The sequence below is a fragment of the Drosophila ananassae genome (genome assembly GCF_017639315.1).
Source record: "Drosophila ananassae strain 14024-0371.13 chromosome 4 unlocalized genomic scaffold, ASM1763931v2 tig00000054, whole genome shotgun sequence".
NCBI classification, from domain to species: Eukaryota; Metazoa; Arthropoda; class Insecta; order Diptera; family Drosophilidae; genus Drosophila; species Drosophila ananassae.
This window is the reverse complement of record NW_025319037.1, coordinates 9297747-9321855: the sequence shown is the minus strand read 5'-3', so window position 1 is coordinate 9321855 and position 24109 is coordinate 9297747. Positions and strand designations below refer to the sequence as shown.

The following is a 24109-nucleotide window of genomic DNA, read 5'->3' as shown; positions in this document are numbered from 1 at the left end:
CTTTGAACCTTCTACATGTGGATGAACACTAATACATAAAAATACAGAAAATCTAATTGCGTATACCTTAAAAATATACTTAACCAAGAAGTCAAAATGCATATTATAAAAATTTATTACATTTTTTTAAGCTTTTAGAGCTTATATATAAAATTGAATTTATATTATACAAATGAAACTTGTCTGATTGAAAAGAAAATAGTAAAGCTGAGAGTATTCCCCTACGTCAATAGAGAAGGTTAATCAAAATAAAAAATACTTTAATTTATCTTTTTTAAATAGGTGAGTATGCATTAAAAGCGTTGAATAGTTTGTTTATTCCAACCTATGTATACAGTTGCAGATTTATAAAAAATAGTTGTACATTTCAATTAATTTTTTCCCTAGTACACAGATGATCAAAATATTAGATTAAATAAAATATAATGCTATATCAATGCTTTCCAAAATCGACTTGTATAATATTTCTTGATAGAATTGCGATGCTTGATTGAATCAAAAGCTTTGCATTATCAAGTAATGACCCTTAGCGAAGTTACATATGCTTAAACAAAAAAAAAAAGGATTTGAGATACGTTCAATTTTCGATTTCGATGTCCTATGCTATGCAGTAATTTTTTTATGAGAGCATTTTAATCTTATACAAAAATGCATCTTGAAGGGGGTCTTTTTGCCATCATTATACCCCTTCATAGGGTATTATAATTTTGGTCAAAAGTTATAAACACAATGAAGAAAACAGACATCTCCGACCCTAAAACGAACGTATTGTATTGATGAGTATCACCTCCTTTTGCCTGCCTTTCTACTTTTTCGAACTGGTCTCTAGAATGTATATGCTCATCAAAAATACATATACTTTATAGCAGGGATGCCCAGCCCCATTGCTCTCATTCCTCCTTTGTTGTTGGATTGCACTGTCATATGGCTAGAGCAAAAGTCACATACGTGTGCTGCTCCCAGCATAGGCAAGGAAAATTACAATAACAATTTTGCATAGCTTAACAACACTTAACTAAGTTTCAACACTTTTTGGCCTAGTGTGAAGGCATTTTATTGTTGGATTGAAAATAAAAAAAAACTATCGTACATATGTATTTGTGATTTTGTGCATGTCACCCTGCTCTTGGGCACCCCTGCTTTATAGGTTACATATGTCTCTTTCATTACGGTTCACATTTTTGAATGTTATCCACTTTATCCAAGGCATTCCACTGATTTTGATAAAGCTTCCAGAGAATATATTTATTTTGTTATCAGAAATGACATTTTCTTAAAAACGATACCATAAAATTGTAATAATGTTTTTAATAAGAATAAAATGCACAACAAAGTTTTATGTATTTTTTTAATGAGCAATTATATCACAAACCTAAATACATTCATTAGATCATTAGAGCTATTTTTCTTTTATCTGAATAGTAGGTTTTTGCATTTTTAATTTTTTCTTTTACAAACGAAACTGCTTTTTATTTTTCTTTGATCCCTTGCAGATCGAATAAAAAGTTTTTGCTGTTTGTGCAGTTAAGGAAACCCATAAGTCGCGGACGTGATCCGCAAATGTATGTATTAAATTAAATACATAATACAAAATCTCCTGGAGTGTGATTTAGTGTGAATGTTTTCGTATTTTAAAATGATTAGGTCAAGGCAGACAAACTTATTTTGAAAGTTTTCAAATATAATTTAGGAATCTCATTGATCAATTTCATTAAAAAATTTTCCTATAAAATTATTATTTTATTAAATGCAACTTATATAAATTGTTTATTTTATGAAAATACAAATATGGGCGTTTAAGATATAAGGATACTGTGTCCTGCAAAAACTTGCCAGCAAATTTCGGGAAGCTCTCAGTGCTCTTCAGGTATGTATGTTTTTTAAATTTAGAGCCCCAAATACTATTAATAACAATAAGGACACTTCGGACGGAGCCGAAGTTGATATAACCTTGCAATTAATCGCATCGAATATCGTTAATACCGAATAGCCGATGGAATGTAAATGATCTCCAAATTAGACCAATTTCGCATAAAATGAATTTAAACAAGAAAGGAAAGCTATCTTCGGCCGGAGCCGAAGTTGATATACCTTTGCAGATAGATAGCAGCCATTACACATATTATAATTATAATTGCCGATCATACATATATACTTTATAGGATAGTATACCCTGTAAATTTCATAGAGCACTGCCACAGCTCTAAACGATTCCTCTGTGATTCAGTTGTCATTCTACCGGAATACGATTTCGAACAATTGTTAGGTCGAAAAGTTGCCTGAAATGTTTAATTGTTAATGGGTTTTCAAGTAACTTTTATTTTGTTTAGGATCCCAATTTGTTTTATTAATTACTGAAGTCAGTTAGCTTCATTGTTCTGCAATGATAGAATTGAAAAAGTTGCTAATCAACCACATAAGATAATCTTACAAGGTGTTAATGAGAAGAGATGTTAGAAAACCCTAAATCCTTTTCATCGCTGAGATTTTCTAGCGGAATTGCATTCTGAATCAATTTCACTAGGATATTTGTGGCATAGATGGAATTCGGTGCTAAAAAATAAGTTATCTGTGCAGATAATGTATTAAAGTAACAAAAATGTTTTGTTCAAATATCTATATTTCAAAAGGTAATTAAAAGTTTTTGGTGAAACGACGTGTACCAATTATCATATAGACAGAAATCACGACTATATCCTGTCTTGTTATACCCGTTACTCGTAGAGTACAAGGATATATTTTATTCGTGTGAATGTATTTAACAGGGAGAAGGAATCATCTCCGACCTTATAAACTATATATATTCTTGATCAGCGTCAACAGCCGAGTCGATGTAATGCAATATATTGTTTCTATCGAGGGTTTCAATTTGTACGAGTTCCGTTAACATCGAATTGTACCCTAACCTAAAAGATTTGTCCCTGAGTAAAACATGACTATCAGTGACAGATTACTGATGCACCGATTATTGTCGCTTGACCGAAAACCCTTACCTTGATAGTCGCTGAGTTTTATGTTGCACTTAACGAGAACGAGGTTACCTTTGGGCAATGTATATGATGATTCCTTTGGGTGACGGGCGAACCCGAATCAACTTTCAACTGACATGAGCGACTGTTGATGGTCACTGCCACGTATCTTTTGGGGCTAACCACCGTCCTTATATTCGACCGTGTAACACCCTGTTCTGTCAAATAGTGATTGGCCTCGAAGATGATGATGATTTGGACGACCCTGCACTGGACAATGTTCCCGTTTGCTCTATATATAGTTGTATAAGTGGAACTACCACTTTTTTTCAAGCGCCTGTAAATCTAATCAATACATACGACACTTAAAATCTCTCCCATTTTTTTTGTATCGGTGTAGGCGTTCCTTTATTATCCTTTTAAAGTAGGGTTACTTGTGGGGTCACAAGAAAAAGTCAGGAGAAGTCAAATCCGGTGATCTCGGTGGCCCGTCAAAATCGCCCCTATTTGAGGTGAGACACAAATTCGACAGAATTTGCTCATTAACTTTGAATTGTCTTTTTTGAAGGCACTTTTTGCCAAGATAACTTGTTGAGCAATCGTATCTAAAGAATAATTTTGGGAATAAAATTTAACAGTTTTGGCTCTTTGTTTTGGTGTGTAATGCTCCATTGTCAAAATTGTAGTGTTTTAACGTTTCCAAAATGGCCGACCACTTATGATCACGATGACGTTGCTCTTTTGCTGTAACTTATTAAAATAAAGATACCGAAAGAGATGTATAAACATAAGTTTCAGCAGATTCGGCTAAAGTTGCTTGATCTTGCCTGTTGACTAAGCCGCTCTAGCCCGAATTTATCATATAAGAAGCTTACTTCGGCGAATTGAAATAAAAATTTCAAAGACCCAAATGCACCTAAAATTTATAGAAAAAAAATATTATATATAATAAAATAAGCTGCTTCCTAACTAAAAGGGTATATCAACTTCGGCTCCTCCCGAAGTTAGCTTTCCTTTATTGTTTAATGTGTAATTATACCTTGCAGAATCGCTCAGTTTTAAAGCACATGTATATCCTATAGATGCCATATAACATAAGTGATTGATAGGGAATACCTTACTTTCGTCCGACTATATCCTAAAGCTGCCATATAACTGAACGATCGGAATTGGAATAACTTTCATGTTTTTTAAACTAGAATGATGGGACTTTCTACGGATTCCATGGTGGGCAATCGATATGCCAAATTTCATAAGGATCGGCCGACTATATTCTATAGCTGCCATATAACTGAACGATCGGAAATGGCACAACTTTGTTTTTTTTTTAAGATTCTTGGGCCAACATTTTTATTAGAAACTTGATTCGATGGTGAAATTCTCAAAAGGATCGGACAACTATATAAGATCTGATATATATATAATAATAAACACTGCTACTACTGCCGCTATTATAACTGCAAGGGTGTATCAACTTATAACAACTTGGGCTCCGCCAAGTTAGCTTTTCTTTTTGTTTTGCATTAATAACATAAAACCCAAAACTTATATTGAAATAAATTTGTCGGTTATTTTCAACATTCAATTTTCAAAAATAAGCATGGAAGCTTGAGCATGAATGGATAGTTGTTGTTTTTTTCCCCATTTTTTACTAGAGAGAAAAAACTGTTTTTTGTGTTAATAAATTTAAGGATATGCTTTTATATATAGAAGTTTAAAATTATTTAATATTGACTCATTGACACATTAGAAGTTTGCATGCATCAATTGCAATAGAATGAATGAGTGCAAATGTTGCAAACAATAGGAGGGGGAAGCAAATAGAGTGCAACCGGAGTGCCGAAATTGGCAAAATGTTTTGTTTGGTTTTTGTCACACTTTTTCCATTCTTAATTTTTTTTTTGTGAGGCATACAGACAGCTGTCACAGTGGACGCGTGAATCGTAGTTTAAACCTATTACTTTTCTTGCATTGCTCCATTTCACGCTTCATAGCAGACATATATTTTTGGTCTATTTTCTCTTATTACTTTTCATTTTCATAAATGGATATGAAAAATATATAATTCAAGGAACTTGAACATGCTACCAATTTTTTTTTTTTTCAAAAAAAAATTTAATTAGTGATATTTTAATGTAAACTAGTACTCGATTTTGTGTTAAAGCTATCGACTCCAAACTTCACAAGTATTCTTTTTTTTTCTATATAAGCAGTAAACGATTCGGGACTAATTTGGTTAAATGTATCTTATATGACTGAATGTAGCAATGTACCTAAATGTAGCCATATAATAACTGATTTGGAGAATTTTCGTTTTCGATTTTTTTCGCGCTACATACTTTTATCCCACCTGCCGCCCAATTGACCGAGGGCGCTGCCGCATAACCTATGGCTCGCTGGGATTGATCCGAGAATAAAGGATAGAGTATAATATTACGAGGAAAAGTGTTGCTTAGATAAAGCGTTAGAAATATAATATTTCAGGTTATAAGTAGAGTATAGCAAAAAGATGTGGTAGAGACCATGGTAGTCCGAACCTAATACCCTACAGGAATAGTGCTGGGCATATGTCGAACTGCAATGGCTAAGGATTAGAGGACGAAAGTTTCTAGTCTTTCTACTAGGAACGTTACATTTTAAGCGTGATAGTAGATGCTAGCTGTGTACATTACCATTGATAAGGTTATGTAGAATCACGACACCCAGCATCGTTCTAATATTTGTTAGGGAAGGTAAGTTTATTATTAAAAGTCTACTTTAGGAAGCTGAAAATTTTCAATTAAGTCCTTTAAGGGCAAATATCATGAAGTTGTTTTCGTACGGATTCATTGTGATTTCGGTGCACTCCGTCTTGAGGACTCCAGGCACACGATCCGTACTCAAGTATCGAGGGACCAACGATGTGCTTTGTTTTATTTAGAGGTCATTACATTTTTTTGATCATCTTTTGTTAAAACCAAGCACACCCTTTGCTTTGATATCCATTTTGGATATATGGTCGGTAAATTTTAGTTTAAAATCTAATAGCACACCCAAATCGTTATCCTAAGTTAACCGTTCTAATGCGTACCTATAGAGAAAGTTCGTAGCCTGGTGAGGGCTTGATCTATAAAATTATTTGAGTTTATATTTCGATTCATTAATTTTAGGTTATTTGCTAAACACTAACTTTGAAATTTAGCCAAAATGGATAGAAGTCTAGATTGGGCACTAGTAAATCTATACTGAAGACACAGCTTTACGTCAACGTACATAAATACAAGTGAATTAGTTAAGGCATGGAGCAAATCGTATATCAACAATGTAAAAAGTAAGGTTCCAAAATAGCTTTCTTGACGCATCCCAGATGCGGACTAAACGCGAGTGAACATATTTAAAAAGATTTGTTGGGTTCTTCCAGATTATTTATCTCGAAATCCAGATCAGGAGATCAGTTGAGAATTTCAAAAGAATAAGTTTACTTCGAAGAAGCGAATGTTTAACAGAGTGAAATGCTTTACTGAAGTCACCTCGGTGAATTTATTTAGTACACAGCCTGTGGTCGAATATACGGTTTAACCTTCAGAAGATCCGATAATAAACCACTTCTATCAAAATATGGGAAAAATATAAGGTTGGCTGATTGGATATTATAATTGTAAGGCTGAGCTGGAATGGTATTTACCATTGTTGTTTAAAAAAACTGTGCAACGAGATCGGTCATTGCCACCGATCCCAGCTTCCAACCCAGGCCCTAATAATCCCAGGACCTAATAACCCAGCTTCAATAGATGGTTCCAAAAATCACGGGAATCGGGCCAGAAACCGAATTCAGCGATAAGAATAACCGACTAACCGGGGCGAACCAGCAAATCCAACAAACTCTGCAGTATCAATACCATGCAATCTTGAGTCGGAAGCCCTAAAACTAAGTTACCTAGCACTTTCGTTACCATTGACCTAATTGTGCTTAGAAAAGATCACCTTCTCCATAATAAAGGCAGTTGTGATATTTTTCCATTTAACAAGGCTACACCTCGACCCTTCCCAGATCTTTGTACCTTTGGACTACTGGAAAGTAAATTACTTGTAAAATACTTAAAAAGTAGTTTAATAACATATTTTTAGGGACTAAACATCCGGTAAGGAGGATTTTTGTCAATGCCCACTTAATAGTGGTATCACTTAAAGGGATACATAATAATGCTGGATAATAATGAATACATAAAGGAGGCTGCATAATGCTTTTGTGAATAAGCGGATCAGAGCTAAGCTTGGAATAAATTTAAACGCCGGTTTGAAGGCAATTAATAAAAGAATTTAGTATACAACGCGACTTCGAAAAAACACGTCTGTTCGTATTAAGATATAGAAAGTATCCGTATTATTAAATGATTGGAAATGAAACAAATTTTGTTTTTTTTTTTTAAATATAGCTTTTAAAAGCTTGGTAAATTTTTTAAAACTCTACATCGGAGAGTAAGCGCTCGTTTTTATCCGAAATAAACCATTTTTATCCAAAAATTTACCGAAAGTTGTTTGGGTAGGCAAAAAATTTGGATGAAAGAAAAACATTTTGATTCACTAAATTGGTGATACTAAGGTTTACGCGTCGATTGGTACCTTAACAATTCCAATCCGACATTTCGTTCAGAAGCTATTAAAGAAATTTGTCTCCGTAAGGTGCCTCCGTCAGCAGAACTTATTTCAGGATCATCAGAAATAAAAACAAAAAGGGAAATCTGATATATATCAAGTTAGTATTCAAAATATTCACGAAAATCCCCCAAAAATGAAATATGCATATAGCACCAGTTTGGATAAGTTTTGTGAAAAACTTTAATTGCGAATACTTTGCAAACTACGTAACAAAATTCAGCCAAATCGGAAGAGTTTTAGACACTTAATTTTGGTTTGCATTTATGCATTCTTCGTTTGTTTATTTATAAGGTTGCGCCATTTCCGATCATTCGGATTATTCCTATCATGCGTTCCTATTAATAGGTTTAAATAGCGAGCGAATAAATAAATGAGTTTCAGTTAATTTTTGAAATATTTATTAGGTTTTCAATTTAACCCTAAACAAACAGCCGCTCATTGGCAAATTAGTGCCGATAATACAAGTAAAGACTAAGAGCTTGGGCGCAGAAGCTTTACCAAAGCCCCAAGTGCATTCGCTACAAATAACAACAAAGTGCATTCGAAACTGGGAGGCTGACAGAGAAGATAAATGCCGCAGCAGCTAAACAAATTATAATTATTCTAATCGGATTTGTTGGTGGCTGTTTAGCTCAACATCCTCCCCCTATTGAAGAGTGGTATTAGGTAACAATACTGGAAGATCTGCATACACATCCCCTCCCCGATTACATACGAACCAGGCGATCAAAAGGATTCAGTTGAGCTGAAAAGTCTGCGGACCGAAACTGCCAAGCTGGTTTCCCTTGGAGGTCTCTTGCGTCTAGAAACCACCCAGCCAATTAGCGTATTTTGGGCCATTGGAGGCAGTGACCTAAATGGATTTGGCAAACTGACAGGGTGGTTCCAATTAGCAAGTCCACCCGCTGCGATCTGTGGAAGTTGGGGTGAGACAGAGCTATGTTGTCGAGAATCTTTCATGCCGAAATATCCATATTAATGCTCAGCTGACGGTCCTCAATGTGGGAAACTAAAACAGCATCTGATTCGTGGAATACGTGGTTAGGCGATACTTCAGGCTCAGATTAACGATGGCTCTATCCGTAGCAAACTCAGAACCGCCGAGACCGGCCACAGCTACACAGCATTTGGAGCGACGAAGCTGAAGTTGACTTGCCAGCCGCGACAAAACAGCGGGTCAGCCATTGCACTTCGTCGTACCGTTCATACATTGGCAAGGCAATGAACCTTCTACAAGAAGGAAGTGTGTGCGCCAAAACACCGCACATGGCGCATGGAGCGGGACGGTCATTAATAAACATACACATAGAGAGGTTTTTGGAAAATCTACCTCGTACCACTTGATTAGCTCTTGGATACGCAGCTACAGAAAAATCCACGTTTTTGGGCGTCCGGCACCTTGGCTCTAAGAATCATGCCATCCAGCTTATAGAGCCTAAGCAGGCATCTATCTGGAGTCTGGATCTATGAGAGAATCTATTGATCCGGAACTCATGAGAGCCTGCTTATGACCATTGAACCGGTCATATCACTCCCGAAAAGTAACAACAAACCCTGGCTCGACTACACGAAACTCTCATTAATGTGAGACAGAAATATTAAACGCCGATTTCGGAAACGTTTGACCAGTAGGTCAAGGGCCACATCGTAGTTTACCTTAGTAATTTCCAGCGCTCTCACCATCTCCAAGGGTGACTCCCACATACATGAAATGAGCCGCCTGAGCTTTTCCATTTTTGTTAGGATAGGTTAGCTGCCAAACGTAGTCTTAAGAAAGGAAAGGTATGTAGCTTCGAGAGGAGCCCTTAGGTAGGTTAGGTAGCAGCTTATTTTGTTATATATGTATTGGATCGAACATATACATATTCTAATAGAAATGTTTAAAACAACCCCATAATCTTTAGCATAATCTAATAGCAAGGTTGTGCCATTTCCGATCGTTAAATTACATGGCAGCTGTAGGATATAATCGGCCGATCCTTATGAAATTTGGCAGATCTTATAAGGTTGCCCAAAATAGACTCTATACCAAGTTCCATCTTTCTTGCTATAAAAAACACCAAAGTGATGGCATTTTCGATCAATCTATTATATGGCAGCTTTAGAATATAGTCGACCGATCCCGTTCCCACTTATATACTGCCTGCAAAGAAAAGAAGGGTGTATGCAAAGTTTCAAGTCAATAAGTCGATTCTCAAGTCGATAAAAAGGTTTAGGTAAAGTATAGCCTTTAAACGCGTTTTTCTCAAAACTATGGAATGTCCGCATCGCTGCTGCCGCCGTTTGCAGCTTCTAAGGTGGCTGCTGCTTCAGCCGTTAAGGCTCCCGATCCTAAAATCGAAAGGTGCGATTGTCTGTTGACAAGATTTCTCGGAAACTACTCAACCGATCTTGATTAAATTTTTCCCAGGTCTTCGAGATACGATTCTCTAGAACTCGAACGAAGAATTTTTTTTCGTTAATAAAAATTATTTAAAAAACAAGAAAGGAACGCTAACTTCGGGCGGAGCCGAAGTTGATATACCCTTGCAGTTCAGTCGCAGTCCGCTAGGTGGCGCCACGCATCTTATATTATTAGATATATAGCAGATCGTATATAGTCGGCCGATCCTTATGAAATTTAGCATATCGAATTATTTTGCCCAAACAGTGATCTGTACCAAGTCACATCTTTCTAACTTAAAAAACACCAAAGTTATGCCAATTTCGATCGTTCTATGACAGCTATAGGATATAGTCGGTCCTTATGAAATTTTGTATATAAGATATTTTGGTCAAATATAACATGTGTGGAAAGTCCCAACCCTCTAACTTAAAAAACACCAAAGTTATGGCATTTCCGATCAATCAGTTATATGGCAGCTATAGGATATAGTCGACCGATCCCGGCCGTTCCGACTTATATACTACCTGCAAAGGAAAGAAGGGTGTGTGCAAAGTTTCAACTCGATAGCTCCAAAACTGAGAGACTAGTTTGCGTAGAAACCGACAGACAGACAGACAGACAGACAGACAGACAGACGGACAGACGGACAGACGGACAGACGGACATGCTCATATCGACTCAGGAGGTGATCCTGATCAAGAATATATATACTTTATAGGGTCGGAGATGTCTCCTTCACTGCGTTGCACACTTTTGACCAAAATTATAATACCCTCTGCAAGGGTATAAAAAGTTAAACAAATTTCACTAAAATTGGTTTTTTTTTTTTTGCAAAAAGGTGTCCCAAAAATCCAATTTTCAATTCTTTCTGAAATCTTCAGAAATTGTTTTTCGAATATGTATATTTAAGAAACTTAAAAGTTGTAATAAAATTTATTAAAAAAAAAAAAAATGTAAATAGCCCTTTATTTGGCCGACTAAACCCACCTAACCCCTTAAGCGAGCGGACGTGTTTTTTGTGCATACTGCGTTTTTATTAAATTTATATTTGTTGAGCTATCAGCGTTTTGAAAGCGGCCGAATTAATAAGACGAGGTTCAATTAATATTTCATTTTATTATAGGTCAATTTAACCCCAAAACAAATGCAGAACAGCTAATAACAGGCAATTAGTGGACCGCTGCGGCTAGTTACACTGAGACAATTAATTAGTAATAATTACGCTATTCGATGCTGGCACAAGTCCCAACATCCACCCCTCGTTGAATTCCATCTTTCAACAAAAAAATCCTTAGGGGCATGGGACAGCTTCATTACATAATATTGCTGATGATCGCAAGGTCTATAATTTTCGGTTGCAGGCTGCCGTGTCCACCCAAAGAGCGCTCGAGCCAGGCGTCAATAGAGTGGCGATAGTGGAGGGAAATTTCTTCCCGAGATTGCGAGTAATCGCACCTTTCGATTTTAGGATCGGGAGCCTTAACGGCTGAAGCAGCAACCACCTTAGCAGCTGCAAACGGCGGCAGCAGCGATGCGGACATTCATCAGCGGCAAGCTGGGAGAACTTCCAAAATAATTCACTCCCAACTTTAACAGAGTTCAATCGCTCTAACTCATCCTAGAGTGTGGTAAATTTCTGGCGCCACAAAATTTCCAACGGCTCTAGTACCATGATGGTCAAATCGTCCTTCTGCACTGCAGCCTTGACCTTATTATGCAGGGCTTCCATCTCCTGGTAGGTCTCCATTGCTCTTCGCCGCAAAAGTCTTTCCTTGCTTGCAGGGACCGATGCACTAACTACGTCTCCTGACTTCATCATGTAAGTTTTCGTGCAAGGTGCAATGTAATGGAAACAACAGCAAAAAGTTTTCCTTTACAAGGTTACCTTTAAACACTTTAATGATCACAAATCAAATCGGGCGCGATCACGTCGGAGTCACCAAATGTTGAGCTATTAGCGATTTGATAGCGGCCGAATTATGTTAATAAGACGAGGTTGAATTTATATTTCAATTTATTATGGTTCAATTCAACCCCAAAACAAAGGCAGCGGCCGATCCAAACAAAGAAGAATATACAAGTTCATAAACTAAGAGCTTGCACAGAAGCTTCACCAAACTCAAAAGTGCATGCGCTAAAAAAAACAATGCGCATGGGAATCTGGGAGAATCAAAGAATATGGAACAGCTGATAACAGGCAATTAGTGGGCCGCTGCGGATAGTTACACTGAGACAATTAATTAGTAATAATTACGCTATTTGATGTTGGCACAAGTCCCAACAATATTATTAAACTTAAACTTTCTTATGAAAGTTAAAAAAAAACGGTGTTTATTTATATTTATATATATTTATAACCAATTTTTTATATTCAAATATCTGAGTATTGCTTTGCGTGTGCAGTAGTATATTTGGAGGTAAATTAATAAATTTTGTTAGTTATCTTTCTAGCATAGCTCTGCTCTGCTTTTTTATTATACCCTTGCAGAGGGTATTATAATTTTGGTCAAAAGTGTGCAACGCAGTGAAGGAGACATCTCCGACCCTATAAAGTATATATATTCTTGATCAGGATCACCTTCTGAGTCGATATAAGCATGTCCGTCTGTCCGTCTGTCCGTTTCTACGCAAACTAGTCTCTCAGTTTTAAAGCTATCGAGTTAAAACTTTGCACACATCCTTCTTTTCCTTGCAGGTAGTATATCTTATGTACTAATTTAATAAAGATCAGGCGACTATATCCTATAGCTGTCATAGATCGATCGGAATTGGAGTAATTTTGGTGTTTTTGTGTTAGCATATTATATTTGGTCCAAATATCTCATGTACAAAATTTCATAAGGATAGGCCGACTATATTCTGTAGCTGACATAGAACGATCGGCATTGGCATAACTTTGTTGTTTAGAAAGAGTTAGAAAGATGGGATTTGGTACAGATTTCATTTTGGGCAAAGTAATCCGATCTGCCAAATTTTATAAGGATCGGCTAACTATATCTTATAGGTCCCATATAACTGAACTATCGGAAATGGCACACCCATGCTATTTTTAAAGATGCTCGAGGCTGTTTCCAACATTGGAAAACTGATTTGATAGTGAAACTCTCACAAGGATCGGCCAAATTTGTACGATCTGGTATATATATATAATTTATGCTGCTAGTTAACTGCAAGGGTATATAAACTTCGCCATTTTTCTACTAAATTTTAATTTAAAAAAAAAACTATGGATAATTTTATTATAATTACCTAGATTAGTTGGGATACGAAAAAATGGATTTTGGTAATTGAATTTCTTGAACAAGATTAATTGTAAGGTGTTCCGACGGTCTTTAGGAAATAGTCGGCCGATCCTTATGAAATTTTGCAAATCGGATTATATTGTCCAAAATGGAATGTAGAAAGTCCCATCATTCTAGCTTAAAAACGCCTGTTATGCTAATTCCGATCTTTCAATTATATGGCAGCTATAGGATATAGTCGGCCGATCCTTATGAAATTTGGCAAATCGGATTATTTTGCCAAAAATAGAATCCCATCACCAAATCCCATCTTTCTAACTAAAAAACACCAAAGTTATGCCAATTCCAACCGTTCTATGACAGCTATAGGATATAGTCGGCCGATCCTTATGAAATTTTGTACATAAGATATTTTGGTCAAATATAACATGTGTAGAAAGTCCCAACCTTCTAACTTGAAAAACAACGAAGTTATGGAATTTCCCATCAATGAGTTATATGGCAGCTATAGGATATAGTCGACCGATCCCGGCCGTTCCGACTTATATACTGCCAGCAAAGGAAAGGGTGTGTGCAAAGTTTCAACTCGATAGCTTTAAAACTGAGAGACTAGTTTGCGTAGAAACGGACAGACGGACATGCTCATATCGATCCTGATCAAGAATATATATACTTTATAGGGTCGGAGATGTCTCCTTCACTGCGTTGCACACTTTTGACCAAAATTATAATACCCTCTGCAAGGGTATAAATATGGCTTGTTAATTAAAAAATTAAACTATGATTTTATAAATGAACCTTTTTTTAAACACACAAAAAAGCAAGAGTTCTATCTTGTGACGGAGATATGCCGAGTGACATACATATTCCGATACGGACATTACTTCTCACAAAATGTCCTTTTGTCATCATACCAATATTTACCTTGGCACCTTTTCCTTTCAAGAGTCAATGAATAAAATTGCTTTTCGATCAAAAATATGAATTACATAAATTTTTTTGTTCAAATAGTTTATTTAAGCCTAAGATGATTTAAAAAGAATAATAAGATGATCATAAGATGAGAAGATGATCTAAAAATAACATCATATTTGTTTTGAGTTAATAAAAAATGTAATAAAAACCTTGATCTTTTAAATTGGGTACATATTTAGCTTAACGTGTATAATATATATTAGTAATAATAGTCTATTATAATTTTGAGATATAACGATAAATATTTTTATTGTTGGAACTTTTAAGAACGACTTTCAGAAATTTTAGTTTTAGTAGTGTAAATATAGGATGTAAACTTTTCAAGTGTTAAAATAATAACAATAAATTTTTCATCTTTTAAGCAGCCAGACGTCAAGAAATTATAAAGATAACGGAACAGTTGATAGAAGCCATTAACAGCGGCGATTTTGATGGATACACGTAAGTTGTAAAAAAAATTTTGCATTTCCCTTTTCTTTACACAATTTGTAGTTAGTTTATGGGAGTTATGAATAAGAACACTTTAAAAATTCGTTGACCCCAAATAGTATATGTCGTAAACTATAGTGCTGAACTATAGTATAACTATACTACTTGGCTCAATTATGGAAAAATCTTAATTTTGGCAAAAAGTGAGGATACTTTTGCGGAAATGCGCCCATACATTCTTATTCAGCGTACAAAAAACCTACTTTACCTCTAAAAAGAAAAATTCATCAAAATCAAATCTTAATAAGAAACGGAATTGAAGAAGTATTATAAATTTGACACCATTTTGCGATTGTTCAGAACGTTTAAGGTAGTTCGATTTGGTGGTTAGCATTATGCCTTTAAGGGGTTATGTTGGTACCTAGTGCCAAGACTTAGTAAGCCACCTCTAATAGACGGCGCCAGGTATCACCGGGAACGGACCACAAGTAGGACTTGCCGATACAGAATCAGCCGAAACCACCACCACCTGTACTTGTGGACAACCAACCAGGACTTCAAGTATCTCACCTCAACCTCTACCTGATCACAGCAAGCGCCTGTTCAACCCGAGCAGAACCCAGGTAAATTTAGTCAGAACTTTTATACGTTCTTTGACTACGACTCCGGGACCTACCGTTACGCCCGCGAGTTCAAGTTCGATGTAGTGGCCGCATAACGCTCTACGAACAAACAGGTTATACATCTATGTTAAATGTATATGTTAAATATAATATGATACAAATTTTAAATCTGTTCATTCGTCTATATTGTTAAAAATGTCACATTCTACAACAATTTTTATACCCTTGCCGAGGGTATTATAATTTTGGTCAAAAGTGTGCAACGCAGTGAAGTAGACATCTCCGACACTACAAAGTATATATATTCTAGATCAGGATCACCTCCTTAGTCGATATAAGCATGTCCGTCTGTCTGTCTGTCCGTCTGTCAGTCGGTTTCTACGCAAACTAGTCTCTCAGTTTCAGAGCTATCGAGTTGAAACTTTGCACACCTCCTTCTTTTCCATGCAGGTAGTACATTAGTCGGAACGGCCGCGATCGGTCGACTATATCCTATAGCTGCCATATAACTAAATGATCGGAAATGCCATAACTTTGGTTTTTTAAGTTGGAGGGTTGGGACATTCCACACATGTTATATTTGACCAAAATATATTGTGTACAAAATTTCATAAGGATCGGCCGACTATATCCTATAGCTGTCATAGAACGATCGGAATTCGCATAACTTTGGTGTTTTTTAAGTTAGAAAGATGGGACTTGGTACGGATTCTATTTTAGACAAAATAATCAGATTTGCCAAATTTCATAAGGATCGGCCGACTATATCTTATAGCTGCCATATAACTGAACGATCGGAATTGGCATAACTTTGCTGTTTTTTAAGTTAGAAAGATTTGACTTTGTACAGATTCCATTTTGGGCAAAATAATCTGATTTGCCAAATTCCATAGGGATCGGCCAACTTTATCCAATAGCCGCCATATAACTGAACGATCGAAAATGGCACAACTGCAAGGGGGCTCCGCCCGAAGTTAGCTTTCGTTTCTTGTTTTTGTCTAAATTTGTAGAATTTTTGTAGAAATTCAAGTATTGAACAATTGGTGGATTTTGGATTTTTAACCTACACTTGACAAAAGTGTACTGAAACAATCACCCTAGCTAGATAATCCTAGATAATCTAGCAATTATCCGAAAACATGGTTGCAGTGAGTTAGATAACCGAAGAAGTTTTCAACCAACTTAATTTTTTTTTCTTGTTCGTAATAAATTACCTGTTGCCTTGATCAATGTTATGAATTTTTCAATAAATTTCATCAGATGCATGAAGTTTTTTTTTTGAGAAAGTGGTTTATAACTGAAAAAGGCGTAATGCAAAATATTTCACAACTTTCATAATTACACATGCTAACAGCAAAAAATCTGCACGCATAATTTCACCTGCTCCATAACCTTTAAGCTCCCCTGAACCAAAGTCTAGAACACACAATGGCGATGGGGATGACCATCATTGTTTCTAGTACATATCATTTTTGAAATGTATTTGTACCAACTAAAATTAAAAAATGGTATCTGGCAGTTACCATATCTTTGAAATACTCAAACTGGAAAAAAACCCACAAAGTTTGGGCAGAATCGGCTTGGTAGTTTTCGAAAATTCTTTGTCATCGACTTTCAGAAAAACGAGTTTAAAGATTTATGTATCTTACCCTGAATAGTCGGCCGATCCTTTCGAATATCGGCAGGTCGAATTATATTGCCCAAAATGGAATCTGTAGAAAGTATCATCATTCTAGCTTAAAAGACACCAAAGTTAGGCCAATTCCGATCGTTCAGTTATATGGCAGCTATAGGATAAAGTCGTCCGATCCATATGAAATTTGGCAAATCGGATTATTTTGCCCAAATCTGTACCAAGTCTGATCTTTCTTACTTTAAAAACACATAAGTTACGCCAATTCCGATCGTTCTATGACAGTAATAGGATATAGTCGGTCGATCCTTATGAAATTTTGTACATAAGATATTTTGGCCAAATTTACCATGTGTGGAAACTCAGAGGGTTGGGAGTTTACTTTAAAAACTTAACAATAAACTTAAAAAACACCAAAGTTATGGCATTTCCGACCAATCAGTTATATGGCAGCTATAGGATATAGTCGACCGATCCCGGCCGTTCCGACTTATATACTACCTGCAAGGAAAAGAAGGATGTGTACAAAGTTTCAACTCGATAGCTTTAAAACTGAGAGACTAGTTGGCGTAGAAACCGACAGACAGACGGACATGCTCATATCGACTCAGTAGGTGATACTGATCAAGAATATATATACTTTGTAGGGTCGGAAATGTCTCCTTCACTGCGTTGCACACTTTTGACCAAAATTATAATAACCTCTGCAAGGGTATAAAAACAAGAAAGGAAAGCTAACCGCGGAAACTGTGGGTGATAGAACCTATGTTTGTTCTGGACTTTGGTTCAGGGGAGCCTAAAGGTTATGGAGCAGGTAAAATTATGCGTGAAGGGAAAAAAAGATGGAAATTGTCGGCCTGTGTTATTAGTATTTTTTTGTAGATTTCAAATATCAGTTTTTACATGACTACAGACTAGATATCTGTCTTCACTCGAAGCTTACGGAAAATTGAATTAACTGGGTTTTAATAGACTTGAGTGAATGCGACATAAAAAAGAGAGCTTTTCATTTAAAAAGCAATCCTTCGATTAAACACTAAATTTTTATATCCTATAAAAATCGAATTTTTGAAAGTTATAACTAGGTTTGCCACCCCCTCAATGTAAGCACAAAGATCCCCTAGGTGATCCCTAGATGATTTCCGTTAGAATTCAGATTTCAAATTTAATGAGATTTGAAAAATTGCATCATCCTATCCGACTCTCCGCATTATCATATCCGAGTTTAAATACATTTTTTTGGATAAATTTCTTAAGCCGAGGTTTGATTATTGATCATTGAACTCGAGTCGGCAGTCCATTTTAGTGACCGAGAACAAACAGTTCAAATATAACTTAAAACCAAGAGAAGTGAATAAAATAAGTTCAACCTATTGTAAAAGTAAAAAAAAATAAATAAAAAATTAAATTTTTTAAACTAATTCACTACCAAGAATTTAATTTTCATGCGATTTTGGGAGATTTATTTCCGTTTTGTGTGGGGCTTAGTCCTGCAGTTTGGCGCCACTGCTCTATTGATTTGATGGCTTTATTTTAATTTATATAGTCCCTCCTCCCGTCCCCACCGCTACCTCCATTTATTTAAAGTTGCATTTATTTCTTAATTTTTTGTGATACTAACAAAAAGTGACTCCGTCTTTGATGTAGTCACCCGATATATCGTTACTCAAACTTAAACTTAGAGTGAACAGGAGAATGTTCTTGTTTTACATATATATAGTATGTAACTAGCAACTAGTACAGCGGCATCAGTACGTACCCGGGGTCCGGGCGGTTGATTGACCTGTTTGGTGACTGCTACAGGGGTTTGAATTATTGGGTCTGGGATCACTTGAAGCGATGCCACAGAGGACATATCGGGCAATTGCTCATTAATTCTGAGATATTCGGAAGCCGAATTTTTCTCAGGTCCGGCCCTTGGGGTGGCCAGAGATATAAGCGGCTGCATAGTTGTCGGTTGAGCAGGCTGAAGATTATTCGCCACAAGCACATCACTAAAAGAGGATTTTTTACGCTTTGGAGACTCGTTTAGTAGTTGAAGACTATTAAACTGTGTATTGAGCGCACAGAGTTGGTCATTGATTTTACGAAAACCGCTAATCAACTCCTTGAATCCACTTTTAGTCTGCCTCATAAACGATCTCATTTCGTCCTGAACAGCAGGACATCCGTTCCAGCAAAATTGGCCACAAAGCCAGCAGTGGATGGTGGGCTGGGAAGAGCAGATTGTCTTATAACAAGATTTCAGCGCACAGACAAGTTTAAATTCCATAATTATTAAAGATTAAATAATTAATTTATTAAAAATTAATAAAAATTAAATAATTAATTTATTAATATTATTTGTTTTTATTATGGAGGAACCTTGATCCACTTCAGTTTCAGGTGTAAAAATTTTGTCCTTTTTGTTCAACAAAATCGAAGATATATTTTTTTTTCAAAAGCTACAACATTTAACTATTGAACAACACCGAAAATTTTGAAATCGGTTGGAAAAAACGCGTTCAGGAATTTTTAAGCGCAAAAAAGTCCCGAAAACGGTTTTTTTTTTAAATAAATAAAAATTGGAGGGTTCCAAAAATATAAAAAAAATATTTTTAAGTTCTCTTCGACCAGATTAACAAACTACACTATCTCGTTTCCCAAGTGTATTTCGTTTTTTTTTTTGTCGCACAGTGTTATTACTTTCATGATCTGAGGAAAGGGACGCATCAATTGGAGCTTTTACATAGTCGTGTAGGCGCAGTTATGGTTTGGAGAGCCATATCTTAACGTCCTGGAAAAAGCTTTTCCACCATTGGAAATTTTTTTTAATAATTTGCCTTAGACATTCCAGCACGACAATGCCCTAATTTATACTGCACGTGTTGTAAAATCTAAAAAGATAAAAATTTTATTACTGTGAACTGGCCACCATACTCGCCGGGATGAATATATTTGAAAATGTTTGGGGATAGCTGGCCAGAAAGGTTTATTAGTCTGGCAAACAATTTTCAACCAAAGAAGATCTTATTGACGCCATTCAGATGGCCTGGGCTACAAAATCCCTAGAAAAAAAGTCTATATGATTCGCTGCGCAACAGGATCTACGACGATATATTGAATAAAGGGGGCTCAACCCATTATTAAATTATCAAAAATATATATTATAGTACTCACTATTAAATAAAAACACATTTCCTAATGTTCGTTAAATATACTTTAAAAACAAGATGTGCTATTCATGTAAAACAAAATTTTTGTGGAATATTTTGAGTTTTTAAGTTTTTTTTGTTAACATTTATTAATTGTTAATTTAATTTAGGTTTTGTTACTTTTCTTATATTTAAAATTGATTATACTATTAATAGAAACTTAAACATCAGTGAGTTTTCTTTTTGATTAAAAGATTTCAAGATTTGAAATTGCATATAAAAGTGCGCTATTCAAGTGAAACGCAGTGTATATCACTGCACACGCCAAGGAATTCGGTTCAAAAATTGCAATTTGTTATTTTATTTGTGTAAAGGAATAAACCCCGACTGTTTATGGAGAACTTATTACAAATTTTATAAAAACGCAGTGCACACAAAAAAACACGTCCGTCCGCTTTAAGATAAAGAGAGGAAGTAATGAACATAGAAAATAAATATTATGGCGATTTAATCTGGACAACCCGTGCCGACTTGATGTCGAACATAAAATCTAAATTTCTGTACAGGATAAGTATTGAAGATTACTAAAAATCATTTTTAATGGATTCCGCGCGCTCTTTGCGGTTTACGGTGCGAATTCGTTGAATTGAGGACTTACCGTTTGGAAACTTACCAGTATTGTATCCAAGTGCCTCAATAGTAGCTTCAAGAATATATACAGAATCTCTTGTAGTTAGGTACCACCTTTCTAGTGCCGCTACTAGTTTGGGAGTGATAGTCTTTCCCCCCGATATTTTTGTTTTCTCGTGTCACTCGCTATATACACGCTATATATACAATTCCACATTGACCGTTTGAACATGTCGACCGTAGTAATCAAGTATTGACAAGTTAAAATGCAAGTCGGCACGGGTTACATTTCCGAATTGTGTTTTCAATTTTTTCAACATGTGTTTCGACTGTCGTCGCATGCAGACGTGTTTTTTTATTGTGCTCCGGGAAAAAAAATATTCAATAAAATCATAAAAGTGCAGTGACTGGTCTAAGAAATCTACAATAACGCAAAAAGACGCTTTTTGCGATGAAATCGCTAATGTTTATATTGATTAATTAATTAATTAATATAAAACACAACTCTTAAAACTCAAACTAAATCAACCTCGACTGCAATGAGCTTAAACGACGTTCGCACACAACGTCAACGTGAGCAAGACGAGAGACGGCTCTCAGTACAAAGAAACAACGCGTACTTCTCTTTTAAAGCAACCGAAAACCATGCAAGCTCTGATCAAGCGCGGTCAATTACCCCCAACTTGGCCGAATTCTTAAACGTAGAGAGCGAGAGAGCACGTTCCTGCTCCCCCTCGATACCATCGATGTCTCTGCAGCCAAAGAGTGCAGTAACTAGCACCTAAATTTCTTTGACAACGTCAACAGTAACAACAACAACAACCGCAACTGTCGACAGCGCGTTTAACGACGTCATCAGCTAGCAGCGCAAATAGTAATACGTCCGCGCTGCCCGAAAACCAAAACAAAAACAATGACTATATTAAGCCGGCTGTGCAGACTGGCATGGATCGCTACATCCAAATCAAAAGGAAGCTGAGCCCCCTGAATTCCAAACGCAAAATAACCCGTGGCAATGCTAGCCTAGCAGCAAAAGAAACGCCCATTAACTCAAACCGACTTAAAATCTTGGCAAACGCCGATGAGGTTGAGGCGGTCGAATCCACTGAAGTTGAGAAAAGGAAGCCAAAACCTCCGCCTATCTATATACGCGAAAAAAGTTCCAATGTTCTTGTTAACAAAATTATTGAGCTTATTGGTAAGGATAACTTCCACATAATACCCCTTGTAAAGGGCAACATTCAAGAAACAAAAGTTCAAATGAAGTCTGAAGATAACTACAGAGTATTATCAAAATATCTTACCGAGAATAAAAAGGACTTTTACACATATCAGCTAAAAAGCAAGGGCCTGCAAGTCGTACTTAAGGGCATAGAGCCCGAAGTAACGCCTGCAGAGATAAAAAAGGCGCTACAGGAGAAGGGTTTTAGCGCCAAGACAGTCTTTAATATCCTTAACAGGGATAGCAAGCCGCAGGCACTCTTTAAGGTTGAGCTCGAACCAGAAACCAAGCTCCTGAAGAAATACGAAGTGCACCCGATATACAATCTTCAGTACCTGCTGCACCGCAGAATTACAGTTGAGGAACCGCACAAACGCAATGGCCCGGTACAATGTGCGAACTGCCAGGAATATGGCCATACAAGGTCATACTGTAAACTGCGCCCGGTGTGTGTAGTTTGCGGAAAGCTTCATGACTCCACACACTGCCCAGCGAGCAAAGATGACAGCAACTCGAAAAAGTGCGGCAACTGCGGTGGCAATCACACTGCTAATTATAGAGGATGCCCAGTCTATAAGGATCTGAAAAGTCGCATCCACCAGAAAGGAATAGCTGCCCGCACCCAAAATGGACAGTTCACGGCGCCCAGATCAAACCCTGAAGTCTTCTTCTCAACTGCAGCCAGATCCTCACTAGAACCCATTAACTCTGACAAAAATGTGACATACGCAAGCACCTTAAAATCAGGACTGGCGACACCTGCCTCAAGAAGCTCATTTCTGCAATCAGCATACCAAGAACCGAACACGGCTCAGCAACATCAACCAACAGAGCAGCCAAAAAGCAACTTTTAAGCTATGATATGCAGCCTACAACAAAGCCTGACGGAATTTATGTCGTAATGCGAAACCAAAATCTATTGATTCAAATGCTGGTTTCACAACAATCCAAATAATGGCTTTCCTACGGATATCTACGTGGAATGCTAACGGCGTTTCGCAACATAAACTTGAGTTAGCTCAACTCCTACTCGACAATCATATCGATGTTATGCTGCTTTCGGAAACACACCTTACAAACAAATACAATTTTCAACTACGAGGATATTCATTATACGGAACAAATCATCCAGATGGTAAAGCACATGGTGGGACTGGAATTCTAATCAGAAGCCGCATAAAGCACCATTATCAAAACAAATTTGCTAAAAACTACCTACAGGCCACATCTATAAATATACAACTAAACACTGGCAACCAACTTATACTAGTCGCCGTATACTGCCCCCCTCGCTTCAATATAGCTGAAGATGAGTTTATGCAGTTTTTCAACACACTTGGAGACCACTTCATAGCAGCAGGAGACTACAATGCCAAGCACACACACTGGGGATCCCGTCTCGTGACTCCAAAAGGGAAGCAGCTCTATAATGCAATTATCAAAGCCAAGAACAAGCTCGACTATGTTTCTTCTGGCACACCAACATACTGGCCGGCAGACCCAAGGAAACTACCAGATTTAATAGACTTTGCGATTACCAAAAACATCCCTAAAAATCTGATAAGCGCCAATTGCCTATCGGATCTTTCATCTGATCACTCGCCTGTCCTGTTTATTCTACTGCGACATCCAGGAACATTGGAACAACCATTAAAATTGACCTCACAGAAAACCAATTGGGTTAAGTACAGAAAATATATCAGCTCACACATTGAGCTAAGTCCTCATCTCCACGATCAAGCCAACGTAGACAGCTTTGTTAATTCACTTGAGTCTGTACTCGTCTCTGCAGCTCGAGCCTCAACATCGCAAACTATATATACACAAAGCAATAAAAAGACAAATCTACAAATCGAACAGCTCGTCCTCGAAAAGCGGCGTTTACGTCGCGAGTGGCAATTCCACAGATCGCCATCTGCTAAGCAAAGCTTTAGACATGCCTCACGTCAACTTACTAAAGCCCTACAGCAAGAAGAAGCTTATGTCCACCGCCGCTATATAGAGCAATTGTCAACTTCTAGTACAAAACACTCACTATGGAGAGCTCACCCAACTCTAAGCTCACCGAAAGAAACCGTGATGCCTATTAGAAATCCCACAGGCGGCTGGGCGCGCAGCGCTGCAGACAGAGCCACGTACGTCAGAGCACGTTTGCCAATCACCTTAAAAATATCTTCCAACCAAATCCGGCCACTAGTGCCTTTACTTTGCCGACTTTACCATATGAG

General features: G+C 36.8%; 1 protein-coding gene across 23 annotated transcripts in view; it reads left to right on the top strand.

Moving 5' to 3' along the window:
• The window catches only part of LOC6505477 (calcium/calmodulin-dependent protein kinase type II alpha chain), a 99166-nt gene that overhangs the window by 68691 nt on the left and 6366 nt on the right, over positions 1 to 24109 (top strand). For 8 of the 23 annotated variants that reach the window (XM_014904421.3, XM_014904424.3, XM_032455891.2 and 5 more), the window contains 2 exons: positions 1802 to 1867; positions 14573 to 14651. In XM_014904421.3, the coding sequence (XP_014759907.1) occupies positions 1802 to 1867; positions 14573 to 14651 (145 nt within the window). Of the gene's footprint in view, positions 283 to 1493; positions 1563 to 1801; positions 1868 to 14572; positions 14652 to 24109 lie in introns of those variants that run through there. The other 15 variants (XR_006507844.1, XR_006507842.1, XR_006507845.1 and 12 more) reach the window with 8 other exon arrangements.